This window comes from Macrobrachium rosenbergii, chromosome 4, assembly GCF_040412425.1.
Source record: "Macrobrachium rosenbergii isolate ZJJX-2024 chromosome 4, ASM4041242v1, whole genome shotgun sequence".
Lineage (NCBI taxonomy): Eukaryota > Metazoa > Arthropoda > Malacostraca > Decapoda > Palaemonidae > Macrobrachium > Macrobrachium rosenbergii.
The window spans coordinates 85,475,683-85,491,474 of record NC_089744.1 but is presented as its reverse complement, the minus strand read 5'-3'; the positions used below and the strand labels follow the sequence as shown (position 1 = coordinate 85,491,474).

The 15,792-nt window shown below is 37.4% G+C and overlaps 1 protein-coding gene across 2 annotated transcripts in view; it reads left to right on the top strand.

Annotated features, from left to right (window-relative positions):
- Positions 1 to 15,792, top strand: part of LOC136836337 (FERM domain-containing protein 8-like) — a 46,047-nt gene that overhangs the window by 16,824 nt on the left and 13,431 nt on the right. For both annotated transcript variants that reach the window (XM_067100516.1, XM_067100525.1), the window contains exons 3-4: positions 12,240 to 12,290; positions 12,561 to 12,898. In XM_067100516.1, the coding sequence (XP_066956617.1) occupies positions 12,240 to 12,290; positions 12,561 to 12,898 (389 nt within the window). The remainder of the gene's footprint in view (positions 1 to 12,239; positions 12,291 to 12,560; positions 12,899 to 15,792) is intronic.

The window sequence follows — 15,792 nt, the reverse complement described above, 5'->3', positions numbered from 1 at the left end:
TTCAGCGCCCTCAAATTAGGTAGAGTCAAGTGGATGACAAATTCTACTGTGGTGTGCCGACCCCAATCACCTTTTAAGATGGTGATGATATTGGTTTTGATTATTATTGTTGATATTCGCTTCAACCGCATAGCGCTAAATAACCTCGGCAGAAGTGAGTCAGGTTACCAGTGAGTACCACATTTAAAAATAAAACCAGTTCTACTGTAGCTCCGTATAGAGAGAGAGAAAGAATAAACTCAAGATGTTCTTCACATTTTTTTATGTGCTTTCTGGAAAAGTTGGAGGCTCAAAATTTTTCCAGTTACCAGAATGCAAATCTAGGTCTTATATAGACACGCTTTAAAAATTTCAGTTTATCAGGCGGGAACTTATAGATGAATTTTTTTAATCAAAGAAAAAAATACTTTAGTTACCTTACTGTAAGTATAAAACACTTATTATCTTCTATGACATTATTCATGTACTTTGCACTAAAAGTTTAATTGTTCGTAGGGAAATGTATATCCTGTTTCGATGGATTTTCAAGTGGTATCAAAGATTTGTTTCAATAAAAGCCTTTGGCGAACATGAAACACTTCTTTGCAGTGATCTCGCTTTTATAGATCCACGGCCAATAATATTTCAAACTTGAAACTGATGGCTGTGTGTTGTTTGTTGCCTCCTGCGGGATGCGGTGGCGCCGAGCCGCTCCAATTGCTCACTGGACTCGTTCTTCGCAACACTGCACTGCACTCTCTCTTGCTTCTTTCTATAATAATCCTCATCCCGTTTTCTTTGAATGCATTAAGAGACTGGATTATTTTGGATTTATGACCAAAGTCCATTTTTCTTTATATATGTAAAGTTTGACATTGTCATTTGCATAACAAAAAAGGTCATTCATAGTCACGATGTCTGCTGGCTGTTTGGTTTTTCATCTAAACTTCTAATTCTTCAAATAACGTTAGAAAAATGTTACTCTGTGGTGATGATGATTCTGCTTTATTAGCAAATCAACTAAGATAGTGAAGAACAGTGGTTTTATGCTTGCGATGTACTCCCTGGAAGTTACTGATAAATGACAAGGATACAATTATCAATTCTCTTAAGAATGTTCAGTTAGATAAGGTCTGAACCATATACAAATGGTAACTTCTGGAAATATAGGTTGCATATTTTGTGTTGTCTTTGGATTGTAATGGGAGTCAGTCTGTGTGAACTGTTTGTCGTTACTTCCTCAGATCGTGACTGAGCATTTCCCACACGGTTAACTAAATTCCCTTCGTAAATAATGGTATTATTCAACAATAAAAGTCGTCGGAGACGCTTTAGTGAAAATGAAAATCTTATACCTATGGATGACCATAGTAGTAATAATGCCAGTGTTTGTGTTGTATGAATAATCAGTCTATTTTATGATAGAGGAAATAAGGCGTCTGTCCCATATTGTGATATATTCATGTATATATATATATATATATATATATATATATATATATATATATATATATATATATATATATATATATATATATATATATATATATATATATATATATATATATATATATATATATATATATATATATATGACTATTTATCACATCACCGTGATTCATATACAATAGATATATAAATATATATATATATACTTACTGGAAATAATATATATTTTATATATATATATATGAATTTATGATAATAAGTCCACCGTCCCGTTATTTCTCGGACGGATAAAATAGACTGATTATTCATACAACACAAGAGAGGTATAAGTATAACATCTCCCATCATATAAATTTTCATTTTTCACCACTCTGCCATGTTCTCCAGTGCGCTTTGCGTTTGAATAGCCATGTTATGACTATTTATCACATCATCGTGATTCATATACAATATAAGCTACAAATATATATATATATATATATATACCGAAATATATATATATATATATGTTACCGAATATATAGTTGATATATACTAGTCCCTGACCAACCACGACGGACGGAAAATCAGGACTACAGTGACAACTAATAAAGTTGGCCACTGTAGTCCTGATTCCTCGTCCGTCGCTGGTTCGACCCCACGGGACGGTGGACTTATTATCAACTAAAATTCCTTCGGTAAACATATATGAAAATATATTATTTCTCTCTCTCTCTCTCTCTGATATTCTCTCTCGTTTGTAGCTTTCGATTTATATGAATCAGTTGATGTGATAAATAGTCATATTTTTGACATTTTATATTTCACAAACTTTTCACACGGTCAACATGGCAGAGGTGGGTGGATACTCCAAACAAAACACCTGAGTTCGACGGGTGAGATGATGGGAGATGTTATTCACCTCAAATACTATGGATTTGTGGCCGACTGTGTTAGTGTGTCACTGTAGTCCTGATTCCTCGTCCGTCGCTCCCTGACCCAACGGGACGGTGGACTTATTATCAACTAAAAATTACCCCTTCAGTAACATATATGAAAATATATTATTTCCAAGGTAGAGTTGAATTGATATTGACGTTTGTAGTTATGTTATATATATATAATATATATATATATATATATATATATATATATATATATATATATATATATATATATATATATATATATATATATATATATAAATATATATATATATATATATATATATATATATATATATATATATATATATATATATTTATATATACTGTATATATATATATATATATATATATATATATATATATATATGAATATATCACAATATGTGACAGACGCCTTATTTTCTCTATCATAAAATAGACTGATTATTCATACAACACAAACATTGGCATTATTACTACTATGGTCATCCATAGGTATAAAATTTTCATTTTCATAAAGCGTCTATGTGACTTTTATTGTTGAATAATAATGTTATTTACGGTGTATATATATATATATATATATATATATATATATATATATATATATATATATATATATATATATATATATATATATATATATATATATATATATATATATATATATATATATATATATATATATATATATATATATATATATATATATATATATATATATATATATATATATATATATATATATATATATATATATATATATATATATATATATATATATATATATATGTGTGTATATATATATATATATATATATATATATATATATATATATATATATATATATATATATATAATCACGAAAGCTACAAATGTCGCTTAATATCAAATTCACGCTGCCTCAGGAATATCTCTGATGGAGAATTATCACCAAAGGGGAATTTATAAGTGATAAATGGATTGGTACTGCCAGCATTCTCTTATACCTCTCTTGATAGCTCATTGGTAACGTCGACTGGAGTTGCTGGATAAGTTCTGTGTCGAGGGTTCATGACCCGGCAGTACCACTCCCTTTATCACTTATAAATTCTCCTTCAGTGATAATTCTCCATTGCAGATATTCCCAAGGCTTCATGATTGTATATAAATCACACTGTGATGAATTTGACATTTATATATATATTTATATATATATATATTCATGATTGTATGTAAATTACGGTGTGATAAAAAATTTATATATATATATATCATGGTAGGAAGTGGCCTAGAGGCTTATAAAATAGTGTGGTTAAAACATTTATTAAAAGATAAAATATTAAATTTATTCACTGAACCCTCAATTCTTCACAGTGTGTGTTTACACTTTTAGTGGATTCGGTCTGGAGATTATGATAGTACTCTGTTTCTTCTTTTCCCTGCTCTATTTTCCATTAGAAGGGGGAAAAGCTGCCGCCAAAGCTATTTCTGTTCCAAATGAAGCAAAGGGTTTCTTCTTTGTATGTGACATGTATGTGGCCTGCTCTCTCTAGTGATGACTGACTGACTGATTGACAATTCCACACCCGGGTCGCCCATATAGAGTAGGCTTCAGCCTTCATTCGAACATTCTATCTAGCCTATTCCCTGCTATCCCACTTCGCAGAAGTTAAAACATTCTGACCGTCCTAAGGTAGTCTGTAGCCTGGGAATATCTTGAAAAAACAAAATTATAAACATAAAACTTCTGAGAAAATCGTTTTTAGCATACTTTTAAACTAATTATAGATAAATACAAACTCTTTAATAAGACACATTTCTGCAAACTAGACTTATGTGCAAAATTAACATATAAATGAATCTCAAAGGTGACTGAGTCTTTATTTTCTTGTTTCCCGGCACTGCAACGGAAAATGGTGCTGGAGGGAACTATACAAAAGGAAACTGCAGTCTTACAAATTATACTTTGACAACACACCACACCACACCCCTTAATCAAATTTATCTCAAAAGAATTTTGCAATTTAGCCTTCTGAGATAATCTGCACCAATACTGAGTTTTCCTGGAAAGCTCTCCACTCTGCAGTACATACGTAGCCTACCTCTAGACTGCTAAGGCCCACCTCATGATCCTAAGGACTTTCAGTCTTTCAACCTGAATGATGGAATTGGCTTGTGGTCAGTCTGTATCACGAAATCCAGCCCCACAACAGGTAGCCTACAGCCTTTTTGATGGTACCATTGGGATGCAAAATATTGCATCAGTTCCTTTAATGTTTCAGACAATAGGCAGTGCTCAGCAAGCAGTATCTGGCAAATATTCGTCTGGCCGTGCAGGCTCATGATGTGCTATGGTGACAAAGTTTCTGTTACTTGGTTACAGGTTGGCCTAGAGCAAGAGTCTTTTCCTGCACAAGGCTGGCTTAGTTTAAAACACAGGAACTGAGTCACTAGGTAATGTATATTATGGCAGCTGAGCTAAATAACATTCTGTTTAAAGGAAATTAAAATTATTATCGTTCTTTTGTATGTTTTTTTTTCTTCAAGAATTGTTATTCATTTTTCCTTGTGACCTGACCTAACTATTTTTTTCGGTCGGAGGGAGGTTTTATTTTAGGACTCAAAATTGTAGGTTATATGTTTTGCGTATACAGCCTTATAAACAAAACTATTTATTACATTTTGTTCATTTATGATAACCAAAATATAAAAAAATGTTGAATATTAACCTATAAACATTTGGCTAGGCCTAATGATCCTTGCCTGATCTGTGAAAGGCTGGGAGTCCTATAATATACAGTATGATTTTGTTTATAATTATTTGTGTGGTATTAGATTTTCATAATCAATAATATGTTCTTTTACAGCCGTTATGCAAATATATAATTGATCATTTCAGTGTTGAATGTCCTCCTTGAATTGTCCATTTGACCTAATCCTGAAACCGTATGGTTGAGAGGAAAATGTTTATACTCTTCATAATGAGGTAAAACAGAAAAACAAAAATAATGCATTTCCATAAATATTATCATCCGTAATGGGTGGTAAATAATATTGATAGTGAGCAAGAGGTTGAAATGTATCATCAAAAAATTTCGTATAGTGGAAAAATATTAACTAATGAAACTTCAGTAAATACTTTAGAATATAATTAAAGAACAACTTCTTAAGATAAGTCAATATATTCTTTCAAACGCAATTAAAGAAAAACAACAGTAAATTATGTTGATGCCATATATTCAGTAAAAGTGGGGTTTTTAACCAGTTTCAGTTTTTGACATTTAGTGTAATTCCCAATAGCACCGATAACTCCGTTCCCACATGTCGTTATCAGTTATCATTCATTCTAGGCCTATGTGACGCCCATTAAACCATTCATTTGTAAAAAAAAAAAAAAAAAATCCAATTTCCTTCTCTGATATATCTGAATTCTCCTTCATATCTGTAAAAATTTTCTATTTCAATTTGGCATTTTTTATTGCATTAAAAAGAAAACTGGCATATGTTAGAAGACGTTATCGTGCATCTAAACTGGTCTACTGAACGTTCGGCCTTGCAGGCGTGCCAGCCGACCCTCATACGACAGTGCATTTCACCACCCTTCAGTGAAGCGAACTATATCTAATTTAAGAAAATAAGCTGTATATTATATAATATTTTTTATAATTATATCTTATTTGCTAACTTAAAATAAAGTTCTTTCTTTTAATAGAAAGATCTTTAAACAGATGATAATTTTTAACATTAAATATGCCTTTAAGAGGTGCAAAATAATGAGCAGGTGGACATGTACTGCTGGTTTATTAGGAAAGCAGGCTGCTTATAAAGCGGCGTGCGGACGTCGTACAAAGGAATATAATAGGATACAGGTGACCCGAGGTCAATTGCTCTCAATGTGAATTCGGACAGGCAAACACAAATAACATAAAAGATCAGATTACAAGAATTGACACAATAATACTCTGACACATATAAAAAGTAAACAAGCATAAATAAGTTAGTGACAGATACGTATTTACATAGATAAAAATGTGGTTATTTGGCTTGACCTAGGCTTGTAGGAGAGTCACTGTAGAAAACGGGTAGTTCACCACAGAAACCCGTTGAGCGGGGACTTTACAATACTCCCCCCCCCCAAAACGTGGGTAACGTCTGATTAAACTAGGTATCTGCTGGGCCGCTGAAGAGTGCAACGGCTCTGCGAAGTAAGCTGGGGGGTGTGGTGTGAGCGGGAGCGGCTGGTTGCGGCACTGCCCTGGTGCTTCCGGGGGCGGCCAAGCGACTTCCTTTTGGGTGGGGCTGGCTGCGGGGGCGATGGTCCCTGCGGAGGGCGCTGCGTGGTATCGTCGATGACTTCCTCCAACAGGGTGGGCTTGAGATGGTCAACAGACACCCAATCGTCCTTCCCGTGCACGGCCAGCCGGAATGCTTTGGTGTTCCGCCCCAGCATGCGGAAGGGCCCCTTGGGGCCTGGTTAGGGGCGGGCAGACAGTGTCGTTCCTGACGAAGACGTGGGTGGTGGAGGACAGGCCGGGAGGCGTGAACGGTGTTGTCCTGTCGGTGTACGTCCACTGGCAGGGGGGCGAACTTCCCAACTGTGTCACGGAACCTCTGGACTGTCAGGTTGTGGCGATCTCCCGTGACGAGTTCGCCCGGGACTACAAGGGGCTCCCCGTAGACTTTCTCTGCTGTGGACGGTCCTCAGCCAGAGGAGGATCCAAGGCAGCTGGTACTTCCAATCCTCGGCGGTGCAGCGGTCCATGAGGGATGCCTTCAGGGACCTGTGGAACTGCTCCACCAATCCGTTTGGCCGCGGGGTTGTAGGCGGTGGTGGTGTGGTGAGAGGTTCCCAACAGGCGTGCCAGGGCGGACCACAGCTCGGACAGGAAGGCAGGACCCCTGTCAGTGGTTATGTGGTCCGGGACACTGAACCAGCTGACCCAGCTGGAGAGGAGGGCCTCAGTGCATGCACTGGCGGTGGCTTCATGCATCGGCGTCGCTTCAGGCCACCTGGTGGAGCGGTCGACGATCGTCAGGAGATATCTGGCCCCGCCTGATGGGGGAAGGGGGCCCACCACATCTACTAAGATGGGCATCGATCAAATTGTTTTAAAAACACTGCAATTACCTAAGGCTTTATGGCCGACTCTAACAGGACGGTCGCCCGTGACACATACAAAATACTCATCTACTCTACATGGTGCTAGAAGAGTGAGTGAGGAGGGCACTTCATTTTGGCCTAGCCAGAATGTCTGTCCTTTACAGGAATTTCAAGTTTTTAACTGCGTTACCGTAAGCAAATTTCATAGTTCCATAACTAATTTATCAAACATGCAACGTGTAGTGTATTACTCAACAATAAAAGACATGTACACTCGGCAAGAAAAGTGAGGATACAGTTTTCATTAGATTTCGTTCATCGAATTTTAATTTTTTTCTTACAGAAAACACATAATCTCGGTAAATTTACTCTAGAATATGAAAGTACAATGCAAATATCATATACATTAAATCTGCAGAACAAAAACGTTCAGATACTTAAAACCACCATGGATGTCCGAAATAATCAGAATTTCTCAGATGACTTTGTTCATAGAGATCTAAAAGATAGTACTATCTCGGTGTAGTACTGTTTATCAGAACGGCAATATTTACTCGTTTTCCATTATGAATAGGCTTATTATTGCATCATCATACAAGGTAATGATAATTTTTTTAATTTTTACACATTCATATTTATATTTCACGGTGTTAAAGGTCAGCTGGAATTAATGGCAGTAAATGATGTGACAGCTAGAGTAGGTTGACCAAATCTATTTAAATCCGCAAGAGCGTTCTCTATGATGTGCGGAGTAGCACCAGAACTTCGGCGGGAAAACACAAGTAACTGGATGTTTCTTGACGTTGCCATAGTTTCTCTCTCTCTCTCTCTCTCTCTCTCTCTCTCTCTCTCTCTCTCTCTCTCTCTCTCTCTCCATTGCTAAAACATACTATACAAACATAGTATCACTCAATCTATACTTATAAAACAGGCTTACACAACTCTCTCTCTCTCTCTCTCTCTCTCTCTCATCCATTGCTAAAACTTAATATACAAATATAGTATCACTCAATCTCTAAAAAAAAAAAATAATGAAATGAGTAGCTCTACATATAGGCCTAGGCTTACACAACAGTAACTCTCTCTCTCTCTCTCTCTCTCTCTCTCTCTCTCTCTCTCTCTCTCTCTCTCTCTCTCTCTCTCTCTCATCATAACATTGCATTCATTCCTTTATTGTTCCCCATGTTTTTCGTTGGACATTGCTCAAATTTAACTCTTGATTTCATTATGGAAGATCGCGTTTCTGATTACGCAAGCATTCCGTTCATTGTGGTGTCATAAATTCATTTGTGTAAGGTTACTTGGTAGGTTATGTCGAAAAATGTTTATTTTGCTCAGAACTGTCGCTGTAAATTACAACTTGAACGAATACTGTAAAGCTTACTACTGCATTTAAGTATCAATGATTTCAGAACCGTGGAATATGATTGAAAGTTATAGGAGGTCAAGCAGACACATAAAGACTGAAGCTCCTCCCCCTTCTAAAGTTGCCAGATGTCGCATTAATTAGCAATATACGTCCGAAGATTTAAAAAAAACTGTATCCTCACTTTCCTTGCTGAGTGTACTAAAGGAAATAGTAACAGCATCTGAAATCAGAACCATCACATAAGACCTCCATGTCACTCATTACTCTCCACATAAGTCATTACGTCTGTTATTTTACTGATCTCTGAACCTGACTAGATGGAAATTTCTGTAGGCAAATTCCCTGCAGGAGATTTTGTTGACACATTTCAGCAAACTAAACTTATGTAAGAAATTAACATACACTGTATAAATGAATCTCAAACGTAATAGAACATTTCCGAGTCTTTTCTTTTTGGAGGCAGGGGGGTGGGGGGGGGGCCGGGATGCCCACTGTAACAGAAAACGGTCCTGGGGAAATGATATAAAAGAAAATTACATCAATTATATTTTGACAGTGGCGTTGTCGCTCTCATAACAGCCAGTCTGTTAATTAATTGTCAGCACATTCCTTCGCCACTTGTTCTAAAGAAAGTTCAGTTACTAACTGAATGCTATCTAATAAGGTACTCAGTTGCTGATATGTTCTGTAGTCAATTGGGTGCTACTATAGTATGATATCTACCATCCATTTTCTACATTTGACCCCTCAGGGGCCAGTACTAAACAGTGTACTGTAGGTGAGTCACTGTTTCGCCATGATTAGTACTAGTCCCTGGGGGATCAAATAGTTGTGTATATAGTTTGAGGAAGTGATTGCCATAGGCATTAACTGGGTTGTTTGTTAGATAGCATCGTAATTTTTGTTAGGTCGCGAACAGCTCGGCAGATATCAAGCTATAGTACCACCGTTAATTGTAATCATAATCTCGAAAGAATCGCTTGCTGCTCCTACTCGTCGATAACGTTTGATATGCAGCTCAATAGCTTATTGGTCTTTGTTTCTAGAAACAAATGTAAAAATACACCCATTTTTACATTGCTTTAACTAATGTAAGATTAGCTTTAACTAATGTAAGATTAATGTTCTTTAATCAATGCGTGTTAATGCTTTTGATGAGAGAAAGCAATATAGTTACAGCATTTTCAAATAAAAAAAATTAAAAGTTGTTGTTTGATATAAATGTCAGTCAATTTTGTAGTGGGACGATGCTGAAAACTAAAAAAATTTGTGTCTAATTTTGGAAGAGAAATGTCTTTTGCAAGAGACAATGATTAATACGATGAGCTGCAATGAAATGTAAGTCATTTGTGAAAACATGAATGACGTCTAGTCATTTTTTAAACATAAGAATAAATAGGAAACTCTTTTAAAAATAGATAGCGTTTGCTACAAGGAACCATACCCATTAAGGCAGCACTGTGTAGGCTACCAGTAAGCTAAAGGGAATTCTTAAAGATATTTGGATTTTTAGCAAGAAGAAATGGGACACTTCATTGACCACTGTACTGTACTGATAGACTCTGTAAAATGTCTAATCGTCTGTGGAAAACATTGTTCTTGTTGGGTTTGCTGTGATATTGTGAGTGATATTGTCTTAAAACTGTGCAAGAAAGGACCGGAACTTTTTGAATGGAAGAACACGCGCACATCCCTCTGACTGTCTTTTGAAAGTAGCTTGTCCATGTAGTGATAGCCTATATAGTCGTAGTAATTGCAGCTGACAGTGAAAACTGTGATGAGCTGAGCTTATGTAGAAGAGAGGCGAACTAGGTAGAAAATTAACAGACTTCATAGTTGCCATTTTCTGTGTAGTCCTTTGGAAATATATTTCGTAGTAAGCTTATTTGCTCTGTCTACCATTCATTGATGTCACCATTCTTGATAATAATAATATGATTTATTTGAAACTCCCCTTTTGTTCTTTTCTTTACATTTTGCTTATATTTCCAACCATAATCTTGGCTGCATAGGACGCGAAGGTAAGACTGGAGAGTGCTTGATAGGACTGGAGGAGGGGCTAGACCTAGACCTTGCTCCCCCTCAAAGAACGAAAGTGGAGATTCACCCCAAAGTAGGGGACCAGCATCCGACTTTGTGTTCCCTGATTGGTTCCGAATGATGGCTTGCTAATTGAATTTTAGTTTTAATATTAGAAAAAACTATATTTTTCACTTTTATGATTTTGCTTTAGAAGCTATCATAAATACCTTCTTTTCGTTTTCTTTTGAAATCATGTGTTTAAGTGCACGAATGTATTTAGAATGTGCGATTCACATACATTTGTATGTAGGCTACACTTGCACAGAGTACAAAGTTCCGAAGCAGGAAACCGTTCATTTCCACCTTGCCTAAAGTTAACTGCTTCGGTTCTCGTATTTGGTGAATTTTGAATCCGGTCCTGAGCCAGAGGGTGAAATGAGTGACGCTATTTTTATCAATGTAGGCCTATGTATTTTATAAAATGATTACACAAGCATTAAAAAAACAAAATTTACCCTTGTTGTATAAGGTACCATGAGTGTTTTGTGTGTCACTGTATTTGTTGTAAATCTGTCCTAAGTTTACCAGCAATAAATTGAACTTAACACGTCAGTACAGTATTCATAACTGTGAGGCATATTTGCTTTGGAAGCGGATGTTGTTAGTAAACGTAATCGTATATTGAGTGTGAGTTTCCATATGTCCCTAATGCATTTCAGAGACCTTCATGTTGTCATGCTCTTTTGCTTGAGTCCTTTATCTTTTCGTTTCTCGCACATTTTTCTTTTTTTATTTTTGAGAATTTCCTTCAATTGCACTGCCTTTCTAGCACCTATTCTCTAGAATAGAATACACCCTAGAAGGACCATAGCCTTTTGTATCACAGAATGTTGCTCTAGAAGTTGGATTCATTCGCTGGTGTGGTTAACTAGGCATGGAATCGTAGCTCCCTTTCGTGGGAATTACCACAGAAATTCTGCAATGTTTTGCCTAATTTAAGGAATGATGAAATGGTTCTTTAGAAACTCATTTGTGTATCAAGTTAAAATGTTCACGCGATTTTTCTGTACATTTTAGACTGTGATCTTGGCAAAAAAAAAGAAGAAAAACGCGAAAAATATAAGATGTTTAAATTATGAAAAGATGAATAAGTGAAATGAAAAGATACCTACGAATTCAGTGAATATTCCTATGGGTTTATAAACCCTTATGCATGATGTTGGACTAGTTAACCTAAACCACAGGTCACATTTTTAGGAATTTTGAAAGGGACGTGATTTAAATTTTCAATCTTTTTAGTAAAAATATTTGTATCTTTGAAATTAAGTGAATGCGGTTTGAGTTATGAATGGTATAAAATATAGCTGAAATAAGGATTTAAAATATGAAAAATATTCTGCATTAATGTGACCTTATTTCTCACATGTACTAGGCGTCCACGGGGTGAGACTGATGCATTCCCAAGATCCGCCACCATCTCCAGGTAAGTCTCTCTCTCTCTCTCTCTCTCTCTCTCTCTCTCTCTCTCTCTCTCTCTCTCTCTCTCTCTCTCTCTCTCTCTTCAATTCTTGGCTCAAAATAAGAAATTACTTCCAGCTACACTGGAAAAGTAACAATCAAAATAATTAACTTACTTCTGAAGACTAGGCAGTTTTATTGTTCACCCTGTAATTAGTTTCGTGAACAGAAACTCATTAGTTTCTTGACGAACATGTACTGTACAGTACTGTATGTGTCTTTCTCATCTTTTCAGGGAGTTCCTGCGAGAGAGGGCAGCTGCGGATTTCCTTCGGGGAGACTACAAAGGCAGCGCCGACCACCTGGACAAGGCAGCAGGCTTCTATCCGGGCCTTCCACCTCCGGCCTTCGATGTCCCGCCCTTGACTCTGGACCCGGAGACCCGCCGCCCATCCACCCACCTTATGGCCACCCCGACACCAGCACAGACGACCACTGCGCCCATGGCCCCTCATACGATGCCCACTGCGACGACCACAACCTCAGCCACGCATCCCTCGGTCCCTCAGGCAGTAGTCACGCACGCAGAAGAAATGGAGAAGCACACCATTAAAAGCGAACCAGAGAGGAAAAGTGAGTGGTCTGTCTGGACGCAATGTTTGAATCAAGTGAGATTTCCCAAGCTCATTTTCGTGAAGTTTAATTTGTGTACCACGTTATGTAGCACATATGCACTAAAAGCGTTCATGTAAGTTCCGGACTTTAGGCGCTCGAAGACTAACTGAATGCTATATGATCCTCAGTCCCTATGTAAGCAGTCTATAGCATGACTGGAAATTATAATAATAATAATAATATTCTTTATTTCGGCTCAGGACCATATACATGGAATATACAAATACAATACACACAACCTAAACACATAAGGTAACATGATCAAAATAATTATCAGCAGTATCCACAGTTGCTGTAGAAATAGAAAAAAATAGAATTCACAATAACGGTAATGACAGTATTTATACGGAGATAATAGAAAAAATAAAAATGATAACAATAAAAGATACAGATTGCAGACGATTAATTTCCATCTGGGGACCTTAGGTGGTTACAGAAGTCAGGTCCGGAAGGCTAAATACGAATATTGAAAATTGCAAAACTCTGCAGTGATATTAATCACAGTAATAATAAAAAGTAAAAATACCAGTAATAACAAGAAACTTAGAAATATAATAATAATAATAATAATAATAATAATAATAATAATAATAATAATAATAATAATAATAATAATAATAATAATAATAATAATGACAGATTCTGGAGATGACACTTCAAAATTGCAAAAATAGAGAATAAGTCATTTAAGGAATAGACGCCTCATTATTCCATCTTTCCCACAATTTAGATCTTCTTCTTGCCTCACTGCTTAGGATGCTTTGTATGAGCAAATTGCTGCTGTTTCTCGGTCGGGTGATCAGACTGGACATTGTTCGCCTCACAATGGTTTTCAAATTATCCAGGCAGTTTTCTATGAACATCTGCGTGGCTGAGTGTTAGCGATGAGTGTTTGTGAGGCGTCTCAGAATGTAATTGTGAACAACAGTGATACGTCTCATGGTCTCTCGGGTATAGTTCGTCCAAAGGGAACACCCATATATACTGTAGCAGTATGAGCGGAAGAGCAGCAGTTTCGTTTCTCGGTGACAGAAGGCAAACCTCCTTGCAGTCATGTTGCCAGTTGCACATAGTTTACGACGCCTCTGTTCTATGTCTGCCGTATCTTTTAGGTCGTCCGTGATAATGTGTCCCAAATACGGAAATTCATGCACGAATTCCAGACGATGGTTTCCGAGAAAAATGAGTGGTTCTGCAATATTAAGCGATCTCGGGAGCAGCGACATGCACTGGGTCTTGGTTTCGTTGTATTAGGATATCAAATTCCTGTGCATGTTGGCGGCAGGTGTCGATGAGTCGCTGGAGATCTTGCACTGATCAAGGGGAAATCAGAGCCATATCGTCGGCATAACGGGCGTTATTTATTGTTGTTTCGTTGATAGTGCATCCGATTGGGAGTGAGTTCAGTTTGATATTCAGGGCATCTGTGTACGTGTTAAACATGTATGGAGAGAGAATGCACCCTTGCCGGAGCCCGTTTAGGGAGCCGAAGGTGTACAGCAGTACGTTACCCCATTTGACACAGAATTGCTGTGTGGAGAACCAACAACATAAAATGCCAATTAGATATAGAGGTGTGCCTCGTTTGTGCAGCTTCAGGAAGAGCTTCAGGTAGTTTACTCTGTCAAATGCTTTTCTGACATCTACAAAACATAGGAAAACAGGAGAAGCTGATGATAGGCAACAGTTCAGCAATTCTTTCAGGATGTAGGCCGAACTGGTTGTCAGTAGTGTGTAGAAAGGGGAGAAGTCTCATTAGAAGAACAGACTTAAGTATCTTCGACGCAATTATAGTAATTGCAATCTGGCGATAATTGCCAGGGTCAGCTGCATCCTTTAACTTGTTTTTTATCAGTGGTATTAAGTGAACTAAGAGTAGTGAGTCCGGGAGAAACTGGCGAATTATGCACGCATTGAATAGAGCAGCTGGCAAAATGTAAATTATCGGATGGTAGAATTTGAAAGCTTCAGCAGGCAGACCATCGCAGCAGGCCGATTTATTATTAGATAGGTTGTTTATGGCATCGCTGATGTTACCTGGCGTAATACGATCGGCGAAATGAAACTGAATATTATCAGCAAGGAGGTTATTTACATCCCTGCGGGAGTCTTGATCGTTTATGCAATTCAGGATAGTGCTGAAGTGATCGCCCCACATTCTTGCGATGGCCTCGTCACCGATGGCTTCTCCTACTCTTTGTGATGGCTTTTTAGTTTGGGATTTAGGGACTGAATGCCCTTCCAAAGGCGGGGATAATCGCCAGATTCTAAGTTTCTAGGCATTGCATCAGCTCTTAGTTGCTTTTCATTCAGTCTGCGGTGCTTAAGGGCAAATTTGAACTGCGCTCTTGCCTGCCTCATTAGCAGTGCAAAGTGTCGTTCCCTCGGGCTACCATTTTGCCTCCACAGTAGAAACATTTCTCGTGAATGTGTATAAAGATCTTTAACCAAGTCATTCCATCCAGGTATATTACGAGAGTTGCTTTGACGAGATCTAAAGGTATCCCTGCCGGAGGCGAGCATAGCGGAAATGATATTCGAATAGAATTCTTTCAGATCTCTCCTGTGATGATCGTTTCTACATTTTTAGTTGGTGCACAGTAAGGCGTCTGCCGGTTGAGCTGTTGACCGCAGCCTGGTTTCTGTGGTTTCCCTGAAGATCTGGTTATCTGTTGGTTTTTAAAATCCCAGTTAACAGCAGGTGGGTGATCAGTTAGGGGGTTCACGGTAGGGAGGGATGGGGTACTGAATGACACCTGTAAGGGATGTGATCATATCCCGTTGCAAGATCGTAGCGAATGTTGCAGGTCACAACAGCATCATGAAGTTGAGGGGAGATGATGCAGTGGTCC